This window comes from Enoplosus armatus, chromosome 3 (assembly GCF_043641665.1).
Source record: "Enoplosus armatus isolate fEnoArm2 chromosome 3, fEnoArm2.hap1, whole genome shotgun sequence".
Classification (NCBI taxonomy): Eukaryota; Metazoa; Chordata; class Actinopteri; order Centrarchiformes; family Enoplosidae; genus Enoplosus; species Enoplosus armatus.
The window spans coordinates 23713866-23740256 of NC_092182.1; the positions used below are offsets into that span (position 1 = coordinate 23713866).

Below are 26391 nucleotides of genomic sequence, written 5' to 3' on the forward strand. Positions count from 1 at the left end.
AATCCACAGTCCTCAAAATATATTTGAAAGTTTGTCTGAGGGTGATATGAGGCTTCAGCAGTCTGAGTTACAAAGATACAGTATTTTTAGAACAACGTTCCCTCTTTGTGTTATTATCCCTCCACTGCAGCTCAGCACAAAAACAGTCTGGGGAAACGTAATGAGGGAATTTTATACAAAAAAATTCACATTGGAAGACTCTCAATTTGTCTAAGTCTGTTTGCTGAAGACTTGAGTATATTTTAAGGGATCTCTTCATGTCCTGTATGAACAGCAGAAATTATTACAGCGAGAAAAATGTTCAATGTTTATTTGGGCACCTGGCTACTTGAAAAAATGTGAACCTATCCTTTAAGTTGGTTTGAAACTGGACTATCTCTGTGAGAATAGTGGACAAAAGGAGAACTGAGGGTGAAAAAAAATTACCTGAGATCATCATTTTCCAGATTGTTTTATTTGCAATTACTATCAATTCCTAGTCATTGATGCACAACAGATTTGTGATACTGCCGATATGCCAGATGTAAAGATACCATACATTATGTAGCCAAAGGTATGTGGACATACTTTTTCCCGAACATTGTGGCTGTATGTGATAATTGATAACAAGATAAATAATAACACAATTAATCTGCAGCCATAACAGACTCCACACTTCTGTTTTCAGTCTTTCCACCAGATTTTGAAACCTGGTTTCAGGGATTTCCTTCCATTCAGTCACAATTAGCGAGGTCCAACACTGACGTCGGGTGATAACGTCTGGCTCACAGTCGGCGCTCCAGTTCTCAAAGGTGTTGGATGGGGTTGAGATCTGTGCAGACCGGTCAAGTTCTTCTACACGAAACTGGGAAAACCATTTCTGTATGGATCTGGCTTTGTGCACAGGGGCATCGTCATGTTGAAACAGTAAAGGGTCTTCCTCAAACTGTTGACACAAAGTTGGAAGCACACAATTGTCTAAAATATCATTGTATGTATGTAGCATTACGATCGGAGGGCTGTCCACAAACGTTTGGCCATATAGTGTACATGATGAAGCAAGGTAATATATGATAATGTACCACATGTGGCTAATGTGCTAGCCTTCCAGAAACCTCACCTTGTGCTTTATCTCCGAGGAGACTGAGGGAATGATTCAAAAACAACACACACAACAACACACGTCACACAAAACATTAACACAACAAAACCACCCCAACAAGTGTCTGTCTGTCTGTCTGTCTGTCTGTCTGTCTGTCTGCCTGCTCAGAGACCCTGATCACATCTTCTGTCTGTCAGTAAGTCCATCCATCAGTTCATCCGTCAGTCGTTGACTTTGTGAACTCGTCGGCAGAACGTCCAGTGATGTTCCACTGTGTTCTCATTGGCCCGTTCGCTCATGTGGTGAACACGCGTGTTGCGTATTGTGAAACCCTGGAAAATAATGAGACAGACAAACTGAGTCATCTCTCCACATGAATTGTAATTTTTCTATTAGCCATTATTTAAAAAGAAATGCTGTGTTGTATAAAAAGACAGACAACCCACTCATGGTGAGCAATTCTTTTGAACATGTTAAGACCAAAGAAGTGCTGTTTTCTGTTGATTATACATGCTGCTTTTTCACATGCAACACACATATATACTCTAATTAAATGACGGCTGATCTAAACTGTGTTTCTAGGAGGAAGATCAAAAGCCACATACAGCTTTGGAGATGAAGTCGAGCAGGTGGACACGCAGGCTGACTTCCTGTTGGTGGTCACATGGTCCGAAGGTGAAGGACACCTGGAAGTCTCTGGTGTCCATCATGTGTTTGTTCCACTTTGTGAAACTGCTGGAGATGGACTCCAACACTGCATGAACCTAAAAAGAACAGAGAGTGAGTCATGTGAATACTTATTTAAAATGTGTTCTTTGTTATTTTGTTGTACAGTATTTCTTTTATTATGTAATTGTAATTTGATGTACTCAGTTTTCCCTTTTAGAGAATTAGATTTGAGTAAATAAAGTTTATATACTTATTGTTAGCATACTGCTTCAATCTATTTATTACATACACTTTTAGGAGTAGATTCTTGTCAGCACAACAAAACTGAAGTAAAATGTATGAACCTGGTCTGAAACACTTTAGTAGACCCTAATTTCCAAAGTAAATGTGCAGAACATAAAGAAGGTAATACTTCAAATTTAGAAAGAGTTAGTGGTTATTCTGAGTTGTTTGACTCCATGAATAAACAGGGAAAATTTAGATAATAATGTGGATAATCATGTTTTAGTATCACTGAATATTCTGCCTTGATGCATCGATACAACCCTAACAAGACCTGTTCCCACTGACCTTGGTGGTGATGGTGAGCTGGGTGATGATAACTGCAACGGGGTTGGAGTACTTGGACAGCTTCCTGGTGCTGGACAGCTCCACCACCTCTTCGTAGGTGTCGGTGGGGTAGAGCAGCAGGGGTCTGGGGTCTCCCAGGCACTGGATCAGGGGCTCAATCTGATAGAAGTCAGCCTCCTTCCTGAGCAGCTCAGTCTCCTTGAAGTCGCACGGCAGCGTTAGCTCTGACGTCCGCAGGAAGTTGAGGATGTAGCTGAAACAGCAGAAACAAAGACAGGATCAGTCCAGACTGCTGAGCTGATGATTCTTTGAAACTCTGAGCTGTCAGTTTAAGTCTGGGCAGGAACGGAGAGAGCTGCTGTACAACTCCAGAGCGAGAAAAGTTGTTTGTTGTTAGAGTTTCATCTTTATTCTCAAAATGTGATTCACGTCTCTCTTAAAGGAAAAGGCTTGAGTTATTCTACATTTTTCGTATAGCAAACAAATCCCATGAAAAGACCAAAACCAACAATTTGTTAGTCCATCTCTCAATATTTTCTGACTTTCCTACTCTGTCTGTGGCTCTCAGCCCCAAGCTCATTGATTCCTATTGAAATGTAAGTCTTTAAAAACAGCTAAAAAATAAGTAGTTTCATTTTTAGAACGGCTCAGTAATTTCCTGAAACAACTGTTTTTTAACAAAAAGGAGGAAATAGTGCATTTACTACTAACCTTACTACTCCCCCCGTGAGTTCGCTTCATTCATTCTGGTCGGTGTTTACATTCCACCGGAGGCCAACGTGCAGGACGCACAGCGTGCTCTCACCGACCAGATACTGGAAACGGAGCGGACCAACCCGGACTCCTTAGTTATTAACAAAGGTAACCTCAGTCATGAACTCCCCAAATACAAACAGTTTATTAAGTGTCCCACCAGGGAGGGGAACACTCTGGATCACTGTTACACCACAGTCAGTAACGCTTTTCACGCTGTCACCCGCGCTGCACTGGGACACTCTGACCACGACATGGTCCACCTGATTCCCGCATACAGGCAGAAATGAAAACTTCCCAAGCCTGTTGCAAGAACATCGAAGAAGTGGACCAGTGAAGCTGCAGAGGACCTGAAGGCGTGTCTGGACTGTACTGACTGGGATGTTTTCAGGACTGCTATCAACAGTCTGGATGAGTGCACACAGGCTGTGACGTCATATCTTGTCACAGCCTGTCTGTCTATACCTTATTTTGGCCACTGCACTGTTTCTTATTTATCTTATCTTATTTTTATTTTTATTCTTATTTTACCTTTTATATTCTACTTATTTGTTGTCAAAAAAATAGCACCTTCAGACCACGGCAAATTCCTTGTAATGCATGTTACTTGGCAATAAACAGTTTCTGATTCTGATTCTGATATATCAGCTTCTGTGAGGACTGCTGTGTACCATCTCGCACCAGGGTGAGTTATAACAATGACAAACCCTGATTCACAGCAAGACTGCGACAGTTGAGGTTGGAAAAGGAAGAGGCGTTTAAGAGTGACAACAGAGCAGAGTTTAAGGAAGCCAAATACAGGTTTAGCAAGGCGGTGAGGGAAGCTAAACGACTGTACTACAAAATCAGTTCTCCACCAATGACTCTGCTTCTGTGTGGAGGGGGCTCAGGCAGATCACCAACTACAAGCCAAGAGCCCCCAACTCTGCTAACGACCGACGCCTCGCCAACTGCCTCAACAACTTCTACTGTCGCTTTGAAAGACAAGGGGACAGTCCTAACACCATCACCCACACCATCACCCACCAGCTCCAGCCCACCAGCCCCAACCCCCTCATCACACCTGGGGCTGAACTCTCACACCTCCTACCACCACAGTGCCCCCCCCCCCCCTCTCCTCCAGCATCGACACCTCTGTCTGTCCTTGAAAGAGATGTGAACAGGCTCTTCAAGAGACAAAACCTGCTGCTGGACCACACTCCATCTCTCCATCCTGCCTAAAGCGCTGCGCCGATCAGCTGTCTCCGGTGTTCATGGACATCTTCAACACCTCACTGGAGACATGCCACAAGTTCGTGGACGACACCACCCTCATCGGACTCATCTCTGGTGAGGATGAGTCTGCCTACAGGTGGGAGATTGACCATCTGATGACCTGGTGCAACAACAACAACCTGGAGCTTAACGCTTCAAAGACAGTGGAGATGGTTGTAGACTTTAGGAAGAGCGCAGCCCCACCCGCCCCCATCACCCTGTGTGACTCTCCAGTGGACACTGTGGAGTCCTTCTGTTTCCTGGGCTCCATCATCAGCCAGGACCTCTGGTGGGAGCTGAACATCAGCTCCCTCATCAAGAAAGCCCAACAGAGGATGTACTTCCTGAGGCAGCTGGGGAAGTTTAACCTGCCACAAACAATGCTGGTTCTCTTCTACACTGCCATCATAGAGTCCATCCTCACCCCCCTGCGTTACATTAACGCACCCACCCCCTACTGTACACTTTATTTGGTAACTGTACTGTCTGTTATTTATCTTATTCTTTTTACCTTTATATTTTTACATGTTTGTTGTCAGCACCATCAGACCACAGCAAATTCCTTGTAATGTATGTTACTTGGCAATAAACAGTTTCTGATTCTGATTCTGATTTGTTGGGGACTATTTTCAGTGGCGGATTAATTCACATTTGATGCTCTCGTGAGCATTTCCAGCAGCAGGACGGTGTATGTGTGATTGAGCCAAAATAAACTACAGTGTGTGTGTTCATGGTAATGAAGGAACATGTCACCCAGTGCAACAGTGTGGCTCATTGATGTGTTTTTAATAGTTTTTGGACAACAATGGAGCTCTATGGCTCAGAGCAATAAGATATATCAAGCTCTGCACACAGGATTTGTTGACACGTCAGAGGATGATGACCAGACGGGTTCAAGCTGAATCAAATAATCACACGTAACAACAGTGTTGTGCAGAAGTGCATCTCTAAACCCCCAACACATCAAACCTTTAAGTGCAGCAGCAGCAGAAGATATGTCAGCTAAGACCAGGAGTCTAGTGGGCACAGGCTCACCAAAACTGGACAGTAGAAGACTGGAAAAACGCCACCTTGTCTGACAAATCTCAATTACTGCTGTAATATGCAGATGGTAGGGTCAGAATAATGTAAACAACATGATTCCATGGATCCATCCTGCCTTGTATCAATGGTTGAGACTGGTGGTGATGTAATGGTGTGGGGATTATTTTCCTGGCGCGCATTGCCCTTTGATACCAATTGAGCCTTTTTTAAGTGCCACAGCCTATGTGAATATTGTTGCTGACCATGTGCATCCCTTTATGACCATTTTCTAATGGCTACTTCCAGCAGGATAAAGCGTCATGTCACAAAGCAGATCAATAATCATGAAAATTAGTGCAACAGGGGTCCTACCCAATATTAGAAAGGTGTTCCAAATAGAGTGGCCGCTAACTGTGTAACGATTTATAAGTATAAGTTTGTCCTGAGGGTGGCGCCAGAAAAAAGGTCACGTTGTTACATACGTGAAAAGGGTTTACCCTCTGTACAGTGGCCATTTTAGGACTCAGGCTCAGCTCTTCACTGTTAGGCTTGGCTCAACTAAGCAGGACTTTAGGATAACATGCTATATTTAAATGCTGATATGCATGTAGATAATTATTTGATGCATGCAAGCTTGTCACAATCACAAAGATACTCTAAACAGAATATATATATATAGGTTTGGAAACTGAGTTTACAGCAGGGTAAATGTTATTCATCTGATCAGCTAGCTGCAGATTTTACTATTTAAAAATATATAAATCTGCCACAAGGACACACACACACTCACCGAAATAGTGGGCCATCGCGGTCAATGAAGTAGTTTCCTTGAGCGTCCCTGACGGTGGGGAGGTCTCCACTGAACATGGCTCCCAGCATGGAGTCTGGGTAGCGCTGCAGCGTGGACAGAGATGTGCTGTACACACAGCCGCCCACATTCAAAGTCACCAGCTCCCCCATCTGGACAGAGCAGGAACAGCAGTCAGAGACACTGAAGGACTTTCTCAATACAGACTACGACAAGAATGAATTTGTGTTCTTGGGAGTTTGAACTTGGCTAGTTGAACTCTGGAGTCTAAACTCCTGAGAAAAGACGGACGCAGTCCGATCAGTTTTAATTGAGACATCAGCGTTCTTACATCAGCAGGTCATCTATGCTCAGGAGATCACACGTAAACACATATCGTAGCCTAGCCTCGATACCCTAACCTAAATCATTACAACTAAATGCATAACCCGAACCGTTAAAGCTGAACAACCTGATACCAATACATTGCATTGTTATTAGTACTGATACACATTAAAGAGTTTCTTTGTTAACGTCAATGTCAAGTCATTCAGAGTTTCAGCTATCAGTAAACTCATTAAATCACAGTGGGCTTGAGTCTTATCCACAGTGACGTACAAAGATTTTAAATTTGGATATAGAGAGCGCTATCAGCAGATAGTTGAGTTGGTAACGGGACAGAGAAAGTTGGAAAGGTACAACCCTGAACTGAATCTAATGAACTGAATCTAAACCTAATTCCTAAAACCAAGTTTTAACCCTCAAACAACTATTCGAAGGCCTAGCCCAAAGTGAGGACGCACCATGTGACCCAGGTCTCCATTCTCCATCTGCAGCCACGGGCTGACTGACTGTGTTGTTTCTCTTCAGGTCAGACTGTTGAAGAGATCATTTCTGTGTTTCCACCAACACCTGAAACAAGAGGACGAACAGCTTGTGAAATGATTGCCATAGTGATAATCAGCTGATGCTGCGTTACCGCGGCCCAGACATCAACAGGCTGATTAGTGTTGCCTCCCTGATGTGTCCACAAACTGCTGAGCAGTAATAAACAGGAGGAGGAGGAGCTGTGGACCTCGTTTCTTAAATCTCAAACAATTTCAGATTTAAAACAGATGAATGAACCTCCCTGAAACTGATTAATGAAACTCACACAGCATTTTAACAAGCTGTGATTAAATTGTACATCACAAATCAGACTCTGATGTCGTTGAAAGCCTGGAAATCTCTAGGGACTTGTCCATTTCAATCTAAGTGTGCTGCAAATTGAGTACAAACCATTCTGAATTCCTTGACAGTTCTAATGAAAATGGAAAAAAAGGATCAAAATCGATGCAGCAGAACCATTCATAGTCTTTTTGATTCCACAAATTCTTCTTCCTTGTCAAAATATGGCGCCACCCACAATGCAACTTGATTGCTGACAGTTTGATCAGAGATTCATGTATGTTGTGCAAGTAGCGGTGAGAGGTGAGATGAGGAGCGGACTACAGAGTAAACTCACTTCTTTCTAACTTCACACCAACAGACTTTTTCATTTTCAAACTTGTAGTCTTCAGCAGCAACCAACGCTGACTCAACTGATATCACTCAAGGCAATTTATCAGATTACGAGCAGCTTCCTCTGGAGCCGTAAAAGGCTTTATAAGAGACCTGTAAACAGACTTATCTGTAAAATTGATGGAGTTCCCCTTTAAATAACCCTCAACAGAACAAAACAAGTTGCCTCTCATTAGCCGTTTTCTTTATCTTTGAAGAATTATCACCCTACTCTGCAGCTCCCCTCACCTCTACGGAGCTTTATAGCCTCTTTCACGTCATAGTTTTGGTTTTTCAGCCCACAACGTTGCTGTTTTGAGTCAGTCTCACTGTTTTCATCAACCTCGTTTCCAGCAGCTGCAGGCGGCTCTAAATTTCTCAATTAAAAGCTGATTCTGTGATAGTAATCGGGGTGCACTCTGATGAATAAATGGATAATGGCTGCATAAAAAGTAGACTTCCAGGTACCTGAACAATAAAGGCTAACATGGTAAATTCAACATAATTGATGCTTGCAGAATATTTAATATCTATCTGTGCCAGAGCTGAAATAATTATTTTATTAGTCACTTGAGAGAAAAACACCCACTTTTTTGGTTTGGGTTTTGGACTGTTGGTCATTTATGATGATGATTTCCATCCGAAATTGATTACTTTCTGACTCAACCCTTTCTATAACGCATTTTTCTACATTTTTAACCTGTATAAGAGTGTTAGAATGAGGTTGGATTAACCAGAGTGACTGACTAACTAATTTTGGGTTTTCTACTGCAGGTTGGAAAAACAACAACTTTGAAGACGTCATCTTGGGCTTTAAGAAAGTGTGACAATTTTTCACTCATTTCAGATATTTCAATATCTTAATGATCAGACAATGAAAACAATCGTTAGTTGCAGCCTTAATCTGTACAGCAACATGCACTAAGTAACCAGTTTGTTAGATACACCTGTACAATGAAAAGCAATGAAAAAAAATGTAACCTTAACATTGAAGCATATCATGTCAGCTTTAACTGGTCATTTAGAGGCTGTAGTTTGGTGATACTCAACTGGACTGCGTCACACCGCAAAACGTTTCTGCTGTTTATTCACATAATGTTGATACATGGAGATGAGGGAGCATATTAGAAACACCAGAAGCTGAATATGACCGGTTGTGTGTGATGGCTGGCTAAACATTGTTGTCTGTCTACATCTGAATGAAGCTAATCAGAGTGTTTCGCTGCGGTTAACGGCAGCTAGCTAGTTAGCATGATGTGTAAAGTTAGGCTCCACGCCGTCACTTTGACGAATTAAACAAGTTAAATATTCAAAAGTCCGTCCGGTCTTACCTATAACCGCTCCATCACTGCTGACTGCTGCTTTAACACCATACACAGTTGGAGTTAAGCGCTCCTAGCCGACCATCCGTTTACATCCATCAGTTAGCTAACGTTACACACACCGACTGAGCGGAAACTTCCGGTTAGACCTATCAAAATAAGACCTCATAAATCAAGAGTGGTTCATTTAAAGATGATGATTCATTTAAATGTACCATAGTGAATTTATTCATAGCTGTACAAAATATTTTATAAATTCTGATATCATATCTGCTTCAAAGCCAGAAAGAAATACAGAATAGTAAAATTGAATCCAGTCTATAAATACTGGGTTTGACCAATAAAATAACTACCAGTGTGTAAGATTTTAATTGTAAAATATAAACTCCTCCATGTTGCTAAAACCCCCAAATACCCAGGAAAAAAGGTCATAAAAAATTTAGAGTGACCTTAGAAGAATAAGTGTATTTTTTTAAATAAAAGTAATAGGCCTTTTTCTGTATTAATAGCCTATATTAATTTATAATATAGTGTTTAAAATGTATAAATGTACAATTATATTACTTATTTGTTATAATAGTAAATTAGTATAGTGTGTAATATTTTAGTATATTAACTGTTGTGAAGTTATTGTTGGATATTTCAGACTTAATTTCTGAAGTATTACGAGAATTATATTGGAGTATTATGTACCCCTACATACTTAGCTGTGCATACCTGTGTATAAATTCACAGTATGGGTACTTTCAGAAATAATAATATGCAACTCCAGTGAAGCACCTTACCAGGGCTGTAACCAACAATTAATGGTCAGTTAAAAAAATGTAATCGATTATCAAAATAATTTCAGATTAATTGATCCTAGTTTTATTTTAGTGTCCTGTTACTGGCTTCTTGTTTGTTTTACTGTTACATTTATTGTTACAACATCCAATTCTTGAGTGGTCTAGCTATCTATATATTGTACATACAGTAGATAAGTGTAGTATCTACATCTGTCATCGATCTACAGATGCAGAAAAACTAGTCCATGCATGTGTTACTTCTAGGCTGGATTATTTCAATTACTTATTATCAGGCTGTCCCAATAAGTCCCTTAAGACTCTCCAGTTGATCTGCTGCACATGTACTGACAGGAACCAGGAAAAGAGATCATATTTCTCCAATATTAGCTTCTCTGCACTGGCTCCCTGTAAAATCCAGAATAGAGTTTAAAATCTGCTCAGGCCTGCCTTGACCAGCCCCTAGTTATGCTGATATAGGCCTAGACTGCAGGGGTGTCCCACCAATGCATGTTACTAACTTTATATCTTCCCCAGAGTTTCTTTGTGCTTTCTCGTCTCGCAGGTTCCTATGGATCGTGGTCCTGGTATGCCTGTCTGCTGCCGCCATGGGCCTGCTTGACTCTCATTGCTACAATTATTATTATTAGTCATAGTTATTTTATTACGAAAGCTGTTATTGCTAGTATTAGTCATATTTCAGTTATTATTACAGCTGTAACTACTATTATTAGTTATATTTCCATAATTATTATAGTTATATTATATATGGCTATTACTGATGCTGCTATACATGTCTGCCTGTCTATCTGTCTGTGTCTGTCTCTATGTGTCTCTCTCCCTCCCTCCAACCCAACCGGTCAAAGCAGATGACCGCCCACCTAGAGTCTGGTCCTGCTCGAGGTTTCTGCCTCTTAAAAGGAAGTTTTCCCATGCCACTGTCGCCAAAGTGCTTGCTCATGGTGGGAACTGTTCTCTGTAATAATATAAATATAATAAAATAATAAAGAGTCGGTCTAGACCTGCTGTTTTTGTGTGTGGCATTAGATAACTTTTGCTGTGAATTGGCGCTATATAAATAAAATTTACTTGAGTACCTACCTCCCACCACCTGGGGGCACCACCAGCAGCCTGCCGCATAACAGAAACACGGAAACTATTTTGTTTATCAGTGGTTACATCCTGTTGGTCACAGATCTTCTGTGTTTTCCATATGCTCTGGAGCTATTTCTACGTTAACAAACTGTCTTTATTTTGTCTCTGCCGATTACTAATATTCAACACACTTTACTGCAAACGTCGCTTGAAGTGTTCCAGATTGTTTTACTTTGAAACGTCTGTCTGCAAGTCCCGGATTTAGTTCTGGCGGGCTTCAGTGTTAGCTTGAACTGTTAGCCTGCTACTCCGTGAACAGCGATGACCGCTGACAGAGTTTTTCTTTCTGCGCATTTCCACTGTTGACTAAAACTAAAACCGGAGCCTCTCCGTTCATTATGGCGAGTGAAAACACCGAGACCAACGCGGGGAACGACGAGGAAACCGGTCCTCCATCCGAGCACGACTATGCCCACTCCGCGGCCAGTAACTTTACTTCCACGGAGGCATCCTCCTCCTCCGGTACACCGGCGGCTGACGGTGAAGTCACCTCGCAGGAAGGCTTTACTGCAATGAGTGAATGCGAGCAGAGTGTACCGGATCAGCCCACACTGCCGGTAGAACTTCCCGAGCCGGTTGTAGGTGCGGAGGTGGACTGCCCCGGTGGCAATGATGTGGAAGCGTCCTTTCTGCCGCCGCCGCCGCAGACCGAAGAAGACTCTCTTAAGGCACCAGCCTCTGCACTTGGCCCTGCCGCCTCCTCCGGTATGCAACGAGGTGGCCGCCGGCGCATCAGACGGCCGGAGGACGGGAGCTGCTCCTGCTGCAAGTCTGAGTTCGAGCGGCATGGCCGCAGCTTCAACCGGAGGGCGGTGTACACCTTCACCACCCCGGAGACTGTGCAGTGGGCCTTCCCAGACGCTGCAGTGCACGACAAGTCCTTCTTGTGTGAGACCTGTGCGCAGGTCATCAGGAGCAAATGTAAGCGCAAACAGAGCGGGAAGCGGTCTCTGTGGCTGAAACCGCCTGCGACGAAACAGGTGTGTGTGACTGATAGTATCGCGATATACGGATAACAGGTATCACAAACAGGCGATTCCGCCATATTAGCCTCAGGTTGTCTCTCCAGTGTATTATTAATATATTAAGGTCACTGAGCGAAGTATCTGTTTTTCTGAAAGATACATTCCTGAAAAACTCCGACAGACATTTAAAAACACTGGACTCTGTTTTGAACATATTTCCAGAATCTTCAAGGACTCTTCTGTCCATCTGAATAGAAAAATATTTGGTCTGGATTTTGAACCGGTTTCCCAAATAGCAACTCTATATCTTAATCCAAACAAAGATAGCCAGAAGTTATGTCTCTTTGGAAAACAAATGTGTTATTATGTGTTAAAGTACAAATGAAAGTATCATATAATAACTCCTCACATGGTACAGATCAAGAGAGGAGACATGTCACTTCTGGCTACCACCTTTGTTTGTATTAGAATTAGTCACAAGTCTGGAAAAGCTTTGTTGTTTAGTAACATACCGTGTGTCTTAAATTGCTGACTAAAGTGTTTTGTTGCCTGAATGTCTAGTGAGAATTGGTATTCTCTGTGTAGTGGAGTAGAGGATGTTTATCATGTGTTGTGATTTTTTGAGCTCTCCATCCAGCATCTCCATCTCAAAAATCCACTGTTGGTCCGGCTCTACTCAAAATATCCCAAAAGTTGTGTACAGGTGGTGACACACTGCATGTTACACTCTACATAGATAATTTTGGACACAGTTGTAAAGTATACGACAGTATAGTATTGTGATCTGTAGTTAATATGCTAAAAATGTGCAAAACCACCAGTAGGATCATGTTTCATGCACTAAGGGTCTCTCTCAATGCACATATGACAGGCTCCAAGGGAGAGACGGACGAATGTCTTAATTAATTAGAAAAAATCCTGGGGGCAATTTTGCCCTTGCAACCCGCCCCCTCTCGTTAATTTCCGACGCTGCTTGGGATGCATTAAATGTCCCATGTTATGCTTATTTCATCTCAAAAAAGTCCTTATTTATCTTCTACTGGGCCTTTACGCAACCCCTCAGTTCACCCTCTGTCTGACACAAGCCGTTTTAGACAAACAACCTCCAAAAACTTAAAGAGTAGTCCTGAGTAGAGAGGTCGAATAACTTAGACAGACTAAGCAGGTGGAGGAGCGTCCCTGTACTTGGTGGGCATGGTGTGATTGGAGCAGATGACCTGCTGGGGGCTTGGCTGAGTGAAGTGACTGTATTTATGTACTTATGTATGTACTTTTAAGATGTTTTGATGTTTTTTGTTTGTGTCCTTGGTGTTGGTGACTGCAGTCAGAGGTGAGAGACAAGAAGAAGAAAGGCCGCAGGATGGGGAAGAAGAGCAAAGCAGCGCTGCTAGTGAGCAAGTCCTGCTACAAGGCCGCTTTCAAAATGCTGTGGTCTGCCAAAGGTGCCCGGAAGCCCATGATGGAGTTCTGGAGCAAACAGCTGAAAGAGGAGGTGAGGACAGAAGCTCCTCCTTGTTGATGTATAGATACATCACGACAAACCTATCCCGCTTTAAGTCTTCATAACCAGCACTTGTTTTTATCATTATTGTGTAAAACATGGTATGATGTGTTTCCTGGTGATGGTGCAGATGAAGGCGCTGGCACGACAGACGGACAATCCCTTCCATCAGAAGGTGTCGAACAGGAAGCCGCTGTCATCCTTCCCCTGGCGGCGCTGTCTAACCTGGGCCCAAGACAAAGCTCCACTCGTCACCACCTGCCTCACCTCACTGTTCCCTGACATCAACGCCCTCTCCAAGAGCAGCCAGTAAGTTTGAGTCTGGACACTCAATTCACACAGTCCACAGAGCTTTAACAAAAATGTTGAGGAATCCTGCTGGTGCAGATCGTCCATTTTAGTTTTTTTAAAATGATCTACTAAGGCCTCATCTTGGGTCTGTGGATCTAAATCTGACCAGATGTGGGTGGGCAATCTGATGAGCATCTGTTCTGCTTGTTTGTGTGGCAGCCAGCTGTCGGAGAACCAGGCACAGACGCTGCTTGAGCGCCGGTCCGTGGTGGCACTCTCCATCCCGCTTTTCACCAGGAACATCTGGAAGAACAATTTCCTGCAGGCCGCTCTCGGGGCAGAGCTCCGGCTGCAGGGCTGCTCCGGCTCGGCACTTGACGCCCTCAACACCATGGGACTGTGTCAGAACAAAGACACCGTCAGATTATTGCTGCACAGGCTCCGAAACGGCAAGAAGACTGTGAGTATTGTGATCAGTGGTGGCGGTAGTGCAAGGCGCAAAACTAACTTGTTACAGCCAGAAATGTTTGTGTTTGCACAATTCAAATGTCACAATGAATAAATCCAATAAAATATAAACAGGAGAAAAGGGAAGCAAGTTGGATTTAGAAAAACACTGCTTCCAAAATGAAACCAATTTCAGATACAAGTATAATCAACAACATCAGGTAGACAAAATGACAGTAAATACAGATAAAAGAAACATCGAAAGTAACAGCAAGTGAATAATTCTAACTAAAGCACCTAACTGTTGGTAGTTAAAGCATCAGTCAGGTGCTATTCTACATTTGTCTTATTGTCAACAAACCCCTGGAAAAGACCCAAACCAACAATGAATTGATCTATTATCTGTGTATCCAGAGCCTGATATATCGTCTTCCTTTGAGCCATAGAGCTCCATTGTTGTCCAAAAACACATCAGTGAGGCATACTGTTGCACTGGGTGACATGTTCCTTCGTTACCACGAACACACACTAGTTTATTTTGACTCAATCCCACATACACTGTCCTGCTCCCTTAAATACTCACTAGAGCACCAAATTTTGATTAATCCGTTGAAAATAGTCCCCCACAAATATTTCCTCCTCTTTGCTGAACACTGCAGTGTCCATCTGTTTTTGGAAATTACTATATATTTTAAGATTACCCCCTCAGTAGGAACCAATGGGCTTTGGGCTGAGTGCCACAGAAAGAGTAGGGAAGTCGGAAAGTATTAAGAGATGGATTAGCACGTCGATCCTCTGACTTTTCATTAAGTCAGGTCAAAACATTCTCATATCTAACACATCTAACTCATCTAAATCTAATGTCCAGCTGAGGCTCAAAGTTGAGATAAGTCTGACTATGTAGAGCTGAGATGTCCTGAAACCGTGTAGATGACCCTTTCTCTGACACAAACTTCACATTTACGTCTCCAATGTAACTAAGACCAGTATCAATAAAACATTCACAGTTGATTGATTGATTTGTTATTTACCTGCTTGTCTTAAAGCTGCAGGTTATATTTTCTACCTCACTACTGGTGAAGATCTGAGAACTGCACAGTTGTCTCTTGGTTTTCCATCCATCCTACATCATTTAATTTACCTGTGTGTAATTATTGTTTCAGCCACACGGGGGCACAAATGTTTAGTTTCTTAACTTTGTGCTCTGTTACTGTCAGCCAACACAGAACAGACGGCAGAGGATGAAGATGAAACAAGAGCAGATGAAAGGAGAACAGATGACAGACGAGGACGAAGAGGATATCGAGGAGCAGGAGGAGGAGGAGGAGGAGGAAGAAGAAGAAGAGGAGGAGGAGGAGGACGAGGAGGAGGATGAGGAAGAGGAGGAAGAAGAAGACGAGGAAGAGGAAGAAGAGGATGATATGGAGATGGCGGTAGAGGAGGAAGAAGTGGAAGTGGAGGTGGAGGTACAAGACGGATTGCATGAGGAAGAGGAGGATCAAGCAACGGAGGAAAAGGCAGAGATGGAAAAGAAGAGGAGGAAGAAGAAGAAGGCAAAGAAGCAGAGAAAGGAGGAGAAGAGGAAGGAGAGGGGGAAACGAAAAGTGAAGGAGAGAGAGGAAGAGGAGGAGGAGGAGGATGAAGGGTCAGAGCAGAAGAAGAGGCGGGTGGTGGTGGTGAGGCTTGGCCTCCTGAAGGGACACTCAGAAGTTGGACGATCCGACCTATCAGCTCCCTAAGACTCTGTAGGCTCCGCCCAAGAACTTAAAGGGCCCCACCTCCAATCAGAGAGCAAGAAAGGTCCCGCCCTCTTCTCTAGAGGGCATTGAAAGGCATTCTGGCAGTTGAAGGAGGTCGGTAACTGTGGGGGGGGGGGACTAATGAGAGCTTTACTCTAAATTTTCATTTTGTGACGTTAAAATAAAACTCTGTTTGAGCCAGAAAAGCCTCTGAAACCCACAGCTGATTGATCACATGATTATCTGCATCCTTTTTACCCCTGATGGTCGCGTGTCTCAGGTTAGCTAGATCTACCAACTTCCTCTTTTGCTCCAATTTCCATTTATGATGGTAGCAGCTTCCAAAATACATCTTCTGGTAACATTTTGTTTTACAGGTCATGTAATGTAGTTTCCTGGTAATTTACTAGAAAGGAAATGATTTGTAATTTTCAAATCTTAGAAAGGTTTCTTTACAGAACTGCGTAATTTGGTACTAACTGTGGGGACATATGATGGGGTACTTGGTCCACTTGAGGATAAAAGTAATTGGACATTTGGCAAATAATGTGGTTGTAATTTTAGAAAAGGCATAATTAAAAAAAAAGACGGTGTAACGTAAGAATAAAGCTGCAATTCTACATGAAAAAGTCATTCTATAGAGAATAATATCATGGTGTTTTGAGCACATGTCACATTATTGGTAGATTAGACCGGTACCAGGCCATGGCATCAAAAAAAGACAAACATTAATGACGCACTTTTGTAGGCTATTTTGAATTTCATCATCACTTCCTGTCACACCCCAACAACAATATGCTGATTTTTAGTTTGTAAACTCCACACTTTACAGTTATGCTATCTTAGTAAGAGGCTAACTACTGTATCATGTCCTTGAAAACTACTCTCAGAATATTTCCGTATAGTTAGTACCAAGTTACCTATGTACACACAGTTCATGACCTTTGACCTTCGACCTTCAGGGAAAAGCTCAGCTTGGGTTGAACAGTACATGGAGAAAGGTAGGTTAAAGACACAGCAGCCTGCTCTGTTCTTAATGTTTATGCAGCTGCTGGATGATGGAAGTTATCGGTTTCTGTTCAGAGTTTGGTTCCTCTGACACAAAGTAAAGTTTATAGACTCACATGAACAGAAATGGTTTGATTTTTATTCTGAACAGTGGATGTTGAGGATGTTTGTTGACTGAAGCTGCGTTTGTTTGTTTGTTTTAAATGGTTTCTGTGAGCCCAGTGGATGCACACATGAAAAAAAGGACCTGGAATTTTTTGCTTCATTTAGTTTTTTTCTTTGTTAATTGTTTGTTGAACCCAACAGAACAGAATCAAGGCGTCAGTATGCTTGTTTGAAGCATCCAGAGGCCTTTATGCTGTGTTGATGTCATGTGTCACATTATCTGACAACTCAAGATGGTTGAATGATTACTGATGAGTTGGTCGCATGAAGGTTAAAAACACTGTGCATTGACAATATAGCACTATAACCATTAAATAAGCATTAAAACAGACTAACGACAGACGCCGTTATGTTTGGTTTTCAGGCATTTACAGATTATTAAGTGCCATGTCTGTATGTTGGCTTTCAAAAAAAATCTGTTGTCTAACATGACATGAACACAGCATTAGAGCCATGTTTTGTTTTTAAACAGACAATTTATGAACTGAGGAAAAATGTCAAAAATCTGATTATGATTTTTCTCAAATTGATCTCAGAAAAACCCCCCACTTTTTTTCTTTGCACCGCTTTATTTTGTAGTCTGTAATTTCTGAACAATTTCCTAATACTATCAAAGAAAGGACTGCTAAACTAGTATTTTAGTCAGCAGCTCAGCTGAGCATGGAAGAATGTGACATTTGTCTACAGACATGGAGAATAAAGTTTCCAATTGATTCCTATAATTAGTACCAGATTTCTTTCCAGGGAATGATTAGGAAATTAAGGACCCATAAAATAAAACTTTTAAATGATCATTTTCTGTGGCGTTCACTGAAAAACTTCAACATCCGTAAACAACGTTTCTCTCCTGGTCAGACTGATGAAATGAAAGCTTCTGAACCAGAAGACGCTGTAATATAGTTTGATTTGTAACGAGGGTTTGTTCTTTGAGTCTGTCAAAGCTTTAGAAAATGTTTGTATTTTTATGTTTGAGTTGAGGAGGACTGTGACAGATGTGTGAGACTGAGACTGTTGGTTTCAGATCTGATATTCAGCGAGTCTGATACAGATCATCAGATCCCGGCTGGTTACTGTAAAAGCTTGCCAATAAAAACGTTTAAGGCTTCACCTGGTCCTCGTCTTTTCTCTGTCAGGTGACACAGATTTTTATTTCACTTTATTATAATTTATAGTAATAGTTATTTCGTTCATTTGCCTCTAAAATTTAGATTCTTCTTTTTTCTTTTTTTTTTAAACCTTGATGTTGCTTGACGTTCTCAGGTGAATAACTTAAGTTATAATGAACAATGGAATTGACCGTTTGCTGAACCCCTCCCCCCAAACAGCGATTGTCCAATCATAGCCCAGCAACCGTTGCTAGGCACAGCACCCGTCAAGGCTTTTTATCCTCTCCAATTGCAGAAACAAGCAAAAGTGTAAAGAAGGGATGAAACAATGTTTGTGTACTCAAATGTAAACGGCTAACGTTTGTCCAGCTCACTAGATTAATAATATAAAATATAATCAACAAATAGATGAAGATGAATTCTTATGGATAAAGATACAACTTTATTAATCTCTTGGTGAAACTAGCAACCAAGCAGTATATATATATAGTGAAAATAACCTTTACCCGCTGCAACATTAAAGTGTTTTACATATATTGCATCAGTAATCATAATAATGAGGAAAGAAATAAAACCAACATTCACAGCATGAAGGACTGAAAGGTTTTTATTTCTGTAACAGAGTCATTTACAGCAACAAAAACATCCACAGAGCTGCTGCAGCTACAATAAATATTCCTGACCACACTCCACCTCCAGCACTCAGCTGGTTCATTCTTCTTCTCAGCTGCTTGTAGAGACAAACCCGAGTCAGTGCGAGGAATTAAGTTAATAGACTGAGAATAATACGTTTCGGTGGTTAGAAGTTTATTAACAACAAAACTACTGAGTGCAAAAAAGTTTGTTTTTAATCAGTCTGCAAGCACATAGGAATCTGAATCTGTTTGTAGCAGAAGTTGTCAGATTCTGAGAGCGTGAGTAATTTCTTACTTAGTTTGGGGAATATTAACATGTTTTAACCCCTTTTTGTGAAATGTCAAATAAAGAACTTAAATAAAATATAGTTTAAAGTTAGAAAAGTTTCCTAACTTAGATCAGGAAATAAATATGTCAATAAGTTGAAGAATCTGACTGAGCTGCTCGATCCTCATTTCAGTCACTCAAAACACAAACTGACAAACTAAAAGAGGACAGCTTTGACGAAATTCTGCCAAGTTCTTTTGGAGGGGTGAAGAAATGTAATTTACGCAATTCTTTACTCAACAAACCTGTTGTGTAACCCTGCCAGCTTTCAGACCTGCAGACTGATCAAATCCTGACTTTTTTTTGTGCTCACTCAGCAATTTTGTTGTTCTCAAACTTCAGCAGAAGTACAGAAAAGCCTACAGGATAGAGCCACTTTTATTTTGAAGGGGAGGAAGTGGAGAGAGCTGCCAGAGCCACACACAGAGTTCAGTCACGTTTGTAACCGACTAACAAGAGCTGACGACTTGACCGAACTCTGTGTGTCGACCACTCTGGGTGCAGATAAACAGTTGTGCGCTTCATTGACCAACATTTGGCTGGTAACATTAATCTGGAGCGTTTTTAAAGGAACTGTTTGGCTGTATTTACACATGGTTCAACGTTTCCACCTGTGTGAACAAGACAAAGAGGATTCAGGTGGTTTTGTCTTGTGTGTGTGTGTGTGTCTCAGATGTTGAGGGTCTTTTTGACAGAGAAGATGATGTCTTTGATCTGCGGCAGGCTGTTGTCCTCTAGGATTTTGGCGTACGGCATGGGGATATCGACGCCCGTCACCCTGGTGACCGGAGAGTCCAGGTAGTTGAAGGCAGGACCTGAAAACACACACAGGAGGTTTAAGATTTTATTTTAAATCCCTCAAATCCCAAAATGTTTGTGACATTCTGCACCTTCCCGACAACAACATGATTTCCTGGAGAAGCCGATTCATTTGTTGAGCTGTCGTCAACAAGTGTCGCTGTGATTGGCTCAGCTGTTTCAGAGCGATGACAGCAGTGTTGTGACAGGCTGAGAGCAGATTTATTAATCACCTCGCCCTCTGATCTATATTCCACCCCTTTTGCACATACATGAACCAAAATAGCAGGTGTCCTTGGAGACGCCCACACAGTCCGTGCACCGAGACCTATGCTTAGTGTTTGTTGTTGCGCTTGCACGACAGCAATTTAAGTTTTAAAATGGATCAATGATACAGCCAGAGAGAAAACAGAGTAGTCTTCTTCCTTCATATCTTTAAATCTGTCAACTCCCAGCTGTTTTCCAGCAGTAATACCCCTTTCTGTCACGTACAAGGTGCTAAATACTGTGCAAGCATTTGGCTCTTTCTGTAAATATCCTGTCATGTCCGGATGAAGCAGAAAAGAACATTAAGTCACCTACTTCGTGTCTGAATGACAAAAAAAATCACTTTATCAGGCTTTAGGAAGCAGCAATGTCACACACTCAAAAGGGCTTTAATTAAGTGTGTCAACCACTCAGCTGTTACCTTCCATAATCCTGGCGCAGATCTCAGCTCCAACCCCAAACTGAGGCCAGCCGCCCTCCACTGTGACCAGGTGGTTGGTCTTCATCACGCTGGTCTCTATGCACTCCACATCCAAAGGACGGATGGTCCGAAGGTTGATCACCTAACACAAAGACAGACAGGAAGTAGTTAACAGGCCGCTACACAGGTCATCTGCATCAGATAAGAACAAGGTGTGTTCCTTCCTCTACCTCGCACTCGATTCCCTCCTTGGCGAGGACGACAGCAGCATCCAGGCAGTGACTGACGTACCGAGAGTGAGAGACCAAAGTAACATGATTCCCTGAGACACAGAAAGGAGAAGGAGAAGAAGAGAGAGAGAGAGAGGTTCAGGAACACAACAGTGACATATACAGCCCAGATCTCACCTTTACCTCAACAGTCTCACAAACCTCACCCCCCGTTTCTCCAAATATCATCACAAAAACCCCACAAAAGGCTAATTTTCTACTTCACAAAATCACATGATTTAAGAGTGTGGACGTCGGCTTCCTGTGTGTCCGTGTCAGTCTCACCTTGTCTCTCAACCTTGGCCTTGCCGATGGGAATGGTGAAGTCTTTGGACTGCGACTCCTCCGACATCTCGAAGGGAACGCCGTACATCAGCTCGTTCTCCAGGAACACCACTGCAACACAGAAAGTTGATCTGGTAATGTCTCTCTGGTAATGACAAGATTGTAAATTCCACTGGAGAACAAAATCTCCCTAAACAGTGTCCAGTTGACTGTCCAGCTACCAAAATTCACATGAGAGAGCGAAAGGCTGCTTTGTGGACATCATTTCTTCCTCTAAAACCTTCAGCCTGATGACCTTTGACCTGCTGTAGTGTGATGTGTCTCACCGGGGTTGTCGTCTCTGATGGCTGATTTCAGGAGACCTTTGGCATCTTCTGCGTTCCAGGGACTCACAACCTTCAGACCTGGACAGTGAGCGTACCTGCAGACAGACACACCAACTACTACTACTGCCACCATTACAGGATCATTCCTCTTTAGGAACTTATTTTCACTGTTTTTTCTATTTGATTGTTTGACTGCTCGTGTTTCTTGACTTGTCGGACATATTTTTTCCCCAGATCTCAGCTGTTAACTCTGTGAGTACAATCCTGTTAAAACTGAGAAAATGATGGACATAACTACAAAAATAAGATCCAAGTTGTAATAAAGTTACTATAAAGAACACTGCACACAGTATTAACATTAAGTAGTGACAGTAAAGGGTGTACGTGAACGCACCATGCAGCGAAGCACTGCGAGTGCTGTGCGGCGACGCCTGCTGACGCTCCGTTGGGTCCTCTGAAGACGATGGGCACCGACTGCAGACCGGCTGACATGTAGTAGGTCTTTGCTGCAGAGTTGATGACCTGGTCGATGGCTTGCATGGAGAAGTTGAAGGTCATGAACTCACAGATGGGTCTCAAGCCAGCCTGCAAGGACAACAGTTCAATATTAGCGAGATCTGCTGGGGATGTGTTCTGCATAATAATGATGATACTAACTTAACTAGGACACTTAATCAGACAATAACCAACACCCTGCACACAGCTTTTCAGGTGAACTTGCATGTTTGAAGTTGAAATAAGGTTATGAGGTTCAGAGAGTCAAGTGAACGTTCCTGGAATACAAATACACTCAGTGTTATAATGTGATTGTACTGTTAGGGTGTTCATGTGTTGCCATGTGGATGGAAGGGAACTTACCATAGCGGCTCCCACTGCGATGCCGGCAAAACCCATCTGCACCACACCAGAGAGAGAGAGATGTTAACCAGATGAGAAATTAGTGTTTTGACCACAAAGCTGACACTGACTGAACTCTTCAAGAGCTGATTCAGTTTAGTGTGTAACAGAGGACATTTGTTGAGGGTGAATATTAAGAGTGTCTCACCTCTGTGATTGGAGTGTCGATGATACGTTTGTCTCCGTACTTCTTCCACAGACCCCTGCTCACCTACACACACACACACACACACACACACACACACACACACACACACACACACACAGGGTATTCTAGTTAGGTCAAGCAACCGGCTATATAACATTCCTTGTTCCAGATAAGTTTTACAGTACACGTTGTTTTTTTGGGGAAAAATAAAAAGGGTTTGACTGATTGTCTGACTGCTACTGTTTCTTGCCTCGCTGGACTTCTTTTTATTGATCCCGGCTATTAAGTTGGCGAGTGCAATATTATAACTGGCATAAATGATGGACAAAAAACAAACTACCAGAGTTGTAATGAACCATAGTTTTCCTTTAAAGGGCCTCAAATAAATGTGGCCGTGCTGAGTGTACAGTGCGAGTGTTAAAACCATGTTAAACTGACCTACAGCTCATGTTCACCTAATCTTTATTTCCCCGTTACCTTGTAGGCTCCATCGTACTGGGCCACCTCCTCACCCAACAGGAACACCCGCTCGTCCCTCTCCAGCTCCTCGTCCATTGCCTGGTTCAGGGCATCACGGACCATCATCTGAAAAACAAAACAACAGTGCCAGAGTCAGTACAGACCCACTACTGTCACCCAGAGGACAGAGTTTATCCTCATGTCTTTCACATGTCCAGTTATCCTGTTAATGAGGTCTGTCCACTCTAGTTTTTTTTACAGTTAGGTACAATTTATTTCCAATTTGTACAGATTTAAGTTAAATTGTCTGGAGAGACATTTTTACAAAAACACTCAAATCAAAAAAGCAAGTAAAGTTAAAAAAGTAGCTTTCTTTGTTACAGTGCAGAGTTTTTTCTACTATTTACTTTCTTTCTACATTACTTGTGTATTTTACTACTACAGTGTGCTGTTTCTACATTTGTACTTTTCATATGTATGCAGTATTTATAAATAAATGGATATTAGTTTAGCGTAAGACGCTTATGACTCTTGTGGAGACAGGATTAAAATTCTGATAATTATAATTGCATGATGATAAGGCTTTAAATTTAAATGTGAGGATTTACTGGTTCCCTCTGTTTAGTATAATTGTCAACTGAATATCTTTGTTTCTGGACAGATAAAAAAGGCATTTTAAAAAGACATCACCTTGGATGCACTTTGGGTGCACATGTTTCACTATTTCACTTATTTAATTTTAGTTATCAATCGTCTGATCGAATAAAAAATCCTAGAAATTAATTGATAATGAAAATAATTGTTAGTTGCAGCCCTATTGAAGTTACAAAATTATTGAGTTTTTTTCAGCCTATGACCTAAAATTGGAAAAACCTCTCACTATAACACAACACAATTCAACAGCACCTCAAACGACAGCCTCCAAAATGACTATAAAGTTGAATCAGCAGTTTCAACAAAAAACACCTTTAAATCTTTCTAAATGTTACCAATACTGACAAGTCAGTAACTATGACTCCATCAAAGATTTAGATGATCATCTTTAATATTTTAATGAGAAAAAAATTATATTTAAAACGCATTCAAGTGGACAGCTAAATGTTTTTCTTCCCGATTTTAATGTCTACTGTTTCTACAAGCAACCAGCGACAGTCATTAGTTTAATATGTACAATGGTTTATCCAAACACCGGGAAAAACTGTCATCAGAGGGCTGACATGATGTGACAGCCCGCATCTCTGCTCAGTGACCGAGCACCAGCAGCAAACAGCCATTTGAAATGAGCAAGTAAAATCTAGTCCGACTAAGTCACCACTAACAATGACATCTGTCTGCTGAACTTAAACAGCTGTCATTAAACTAAGAACTTACAGCCAACAGCTGGAGTGTTAGCTGTAGCTAAAGTTAGCTTGCTAGCTGCTAACACTGACCTGCACAGCGGCAGGAGCGCTCCTGTGAAATTCCCGCCGCCGGAGAGCCGACACGGCATTCTGTAGAAAGACAGAAGAAACTTATTAATTAATACATCAAAAACAAACGCGAAGTGATGATATAAAGGACACGTTTGTTTAATTATCCCATACCTTTCCTGTGCGGAGAAAACACCTCAGGGACGCCGCCATGTTCAACCTGTCCTCTGCCGGAGAGAAGGCGGGGACTCTTCCGAGGTCAGGAGCTCTCAACCAATCAAAGCTGCAGTTCACATGTCGGACGGAACTTGTCATAACACAGAGCCAATCATAGCGGTTCAGCTGAGACGGAGGCGGGAGAAAACGCAGGCGTGGAAAAAAAAAGAAAAAAGATTCCAAGGACACTGTGGTGCGCTGTCATATGTATGGAAGACCAATACTGCCACGAAGAAAAATAGATGCAATATTAGATATGACAAATATAAAAATAATCAAATTTTTATTATAGTGTTATGTATACAACTATATGCCTTATTAGGCACCATAAATTCATGTAAACCAGAGTAAACATTTTCAAATAAATAGAGCTGCGAGGTGGGAAGAACTAATTGGTCAGCCCTGGAGGTCAAATTCCATTACATTTTCCCATAGGCAATGTAATGTGGCTCACAGTTGGAGCACTTCTATGGCTTGGATGGGTGCTAAACTTGCCTGGTTAAATCACCAGTACAAAGGTTTATTACTGTGTTAGAAAATATCTATCTCTTTGGTAAAAAGTCTAAGGTACAAGCTTGTGTAAATAAAAACTTAGTAGTAAAGTAAACTACAACTAGTGATGGGATTTACGGCTCTTTGAAGGGAGCTGGATCTTATGGCTCCGTTCCTTTCCAAAACCCGTTCATTGTTCTTTTTTTCTTTTTTTAGGGGGCAGGGGTTTATAAATAATCACTAGGATAAGATTTGGATCAGATTCAAACTTAGCACTTATTCGTGCTTCTGATTCCTGGGAACTGTAGTATTTTGAGCCGTCCACCATGCTAAACTGACAGACATAAGATAATTTCTCAGAAATTAAGTTGAAATAATTAAAACTGGTGGCCATAACATAAACCTATATAATAGTTATATTATCCAGGAGAGTCTTGTATTTCTATGTTAAGTCACATTGAGGATATCGTTAAAAGAAATCATTGACATGGGAATACAGAATGGAGAAAAACACTTCTGGATCCAGCGGCTCCTCCCAATTCACAACTCCATACAAGAAAACAAGTGAAAAAATAAAACCCTAATGACTGTCACAATCAGATCATCAGACCTTCATTATCTACAACAAAATTCATAAACCACTGACAAAAACATTTACTATATAATGCTGGAGAAATCAGAGTAAAAACAACAGTTTTAAAAGTCCATCAAAAAGTTAGCTAAATTAAACACAAATAAATTAAACAAACTTTGATCATCTGTACACCTGTATATTTCAGGGTTTTGTCAAGACATTTCATTAAAAATGTAAATTCTTAAATCTTTTATTATAATGAGTTTTGAAAATATATATGTTGTTTGTATTCATTCATATGATTTTTTATTTATTATTTCATAATGTCTGATTTATTTATTTGATATCAAACACTGTGGGTCTCCACAAAGAACAACTTAGCCATCTGAAATTCTGCGATCTGCTAAACTGAATTCTTTAGATAGAGGGGGAATCTGGGAGGAGCGGAGCAGGCTATAACCTGGAAATATCAGTCAATCACATCAGTAGCCCATACATAGTTTATATTGTTAGAAAGACTGGCCTCCTCCAACATGCTTCGCTTGCTGCTCCACCTGACTGCAGTCCTGCATTTTAGTGCCGGTGGCTCCATGGAGCTTTGCCAGGGAGACAATCAGTAAATATGTTCGCTTCATATTTGATAGAAAGGGCTATGAAAAGGTTAAAGTAACAGCTGTAAATTAAATCTCATCACCAGGGCCAGACAAAGA

The 26391-nt window shown here is 41.6% G+C and overlaps 3 protein-coding genes across 3 annotated transcripts; 1 reads left to right on the forward strand and 2 right to left on the reverse strand.

Moving 5' to 3' along the window:
* Positions 1–435: 435 nt before the first annotated feature.
* On the reverse strand, positions 436–9119 carry kctd6a (potassium channel tetramerization domain containing 6a). The gene is made up of 6 exons (XM_070902701.1): positions 9008–9119; positions 6941–7049; positions 6141–6310; positions 2321–2573; positions 1687–1845; positions 436–1413 (listed from the first exon to the last, which is right to left on the reverse strand). The coding sequence occupies exons 2-6, from the start codon at positions 6965–6967 to the stop codon at positions 1303–1305; spliced, it is 720 nt and encodes a 239-aa protein (XP_070758802.1). The 5' UTR covers positions 6968–7049; positions 9008–9119; the 3' UTR covers positions 436–1302.
* A 4139-nt stretch (positions 9120–13258) lies between these two features.
* LOC139283464 (reticulocyte-binding protein homolog 2a-like) lies at positions 13259–16182 on the forward strand. Its single transcript, XM_070903479.1, has 4 exons — positions 13259–13392; positions 13532–13710; positions 13912–14152; positions 15357–16182. The coding sequence occupies exons 1-4, from the start codon at positions 13261–13263 to the stop codon at positions 15876–15878; spliced, it is 1074 nt and encodes a 357-aa protein (XP_070759580.1). The 5' UTR covers positions 13259–13260; the 3' UTR covers positions 15879–16182.
* Positions 16183–18746: 2564 nt separating this feature from the next.
* Positions 18747–24623, reverse strand: pdhb (pyruvate dehydrogenase E1 subunit beta). Its single transcript, XM_070902847.1, has 11 exons — positions 24574–24623; positions 24421–24480; positions 23009–23116; positions 22532–22594; positions 22345–22380; positions 21881–22071; positions 21487–21581; positions 21161–21271; positions 20837–20928; positions 20607–20748; positions 18747–19935 (listed from the first exon to the last, which is right to left on the reverse strand). The coding sequence occupies exons 1-11, from the start codon at positions 24610–24612 to the stop codon at positions 19790–19792; spliced, it is 1083 nt and encodes a 360-aa protein (XP_070758948.1). The 5' UTR covers positions 24613–24623; the 3' UTR covers positions 18747–19789.
* Between the last annotated feature and the right edge of the window lie 1768 nt (positions 24624–26391).

Coding starts and splice junctions, on each gene's coding strand:
- kctd6a (XM_070902701.1), bottom strand. CDS start 6,967: ATGGAGAATGGAGACCTGGGTCACATG. Junction 6,311..6,940: donor ATGGAGACCTGGGTCACATG/GTGCGTCCTCAC, acceptor TGCTCTGTCCAG/ATGGGGGAGCTGGTGACTTT. Junction 1,414..1,686: donor TCGACTTCATCTCCAAAGCT/GTATGTGGCTTT, acceptor ATTATTTTCCAG/GGTTTCACAATACGCAACAC.
- LOC139283464 (XM_070903479.1), top strand. CDS start 13,261: ATGGGGAAGAAGAGCAAAGCAGCGCTGCTAGTGAGCAAGTCCTGCTAC. Junction 13,393..13,531: donor GCAAACAGCTGAAAGAGGAG/GTGAGGACAGAA, acceptor GTGATGGTGCAG/ATGAAGGCGCTGGCACGACA. Junction 13,711..13,911: donor GCCCTCTCCAAGAGCAGCCA/GTAAGTTTGAGT, acceptor TTTGTGTGGCAG/CCAGCTGTCGGAGAACCAGG.
- pdhb (XM_070902847.1), bottom strand. CDS start 24,612: ATGGCGGCGTCCCTGAGGTGTTTTCTCCGCACAGGAAAG. Junction 23,117..24,420: donor GCGCTCCTGCCGCTGTGCAG/GTCAGTGTTAGC, acceptor TTTGTTTTTCAG/ATGATGGTCCGTGATGCCCT. Junction 21,272..21,486: donor CATCAGAGACGACAACCCCG/GTGAGACACATC, acceptor TCTGTGTTGCAG/TGGTGTTCCTGGAGAACGAG.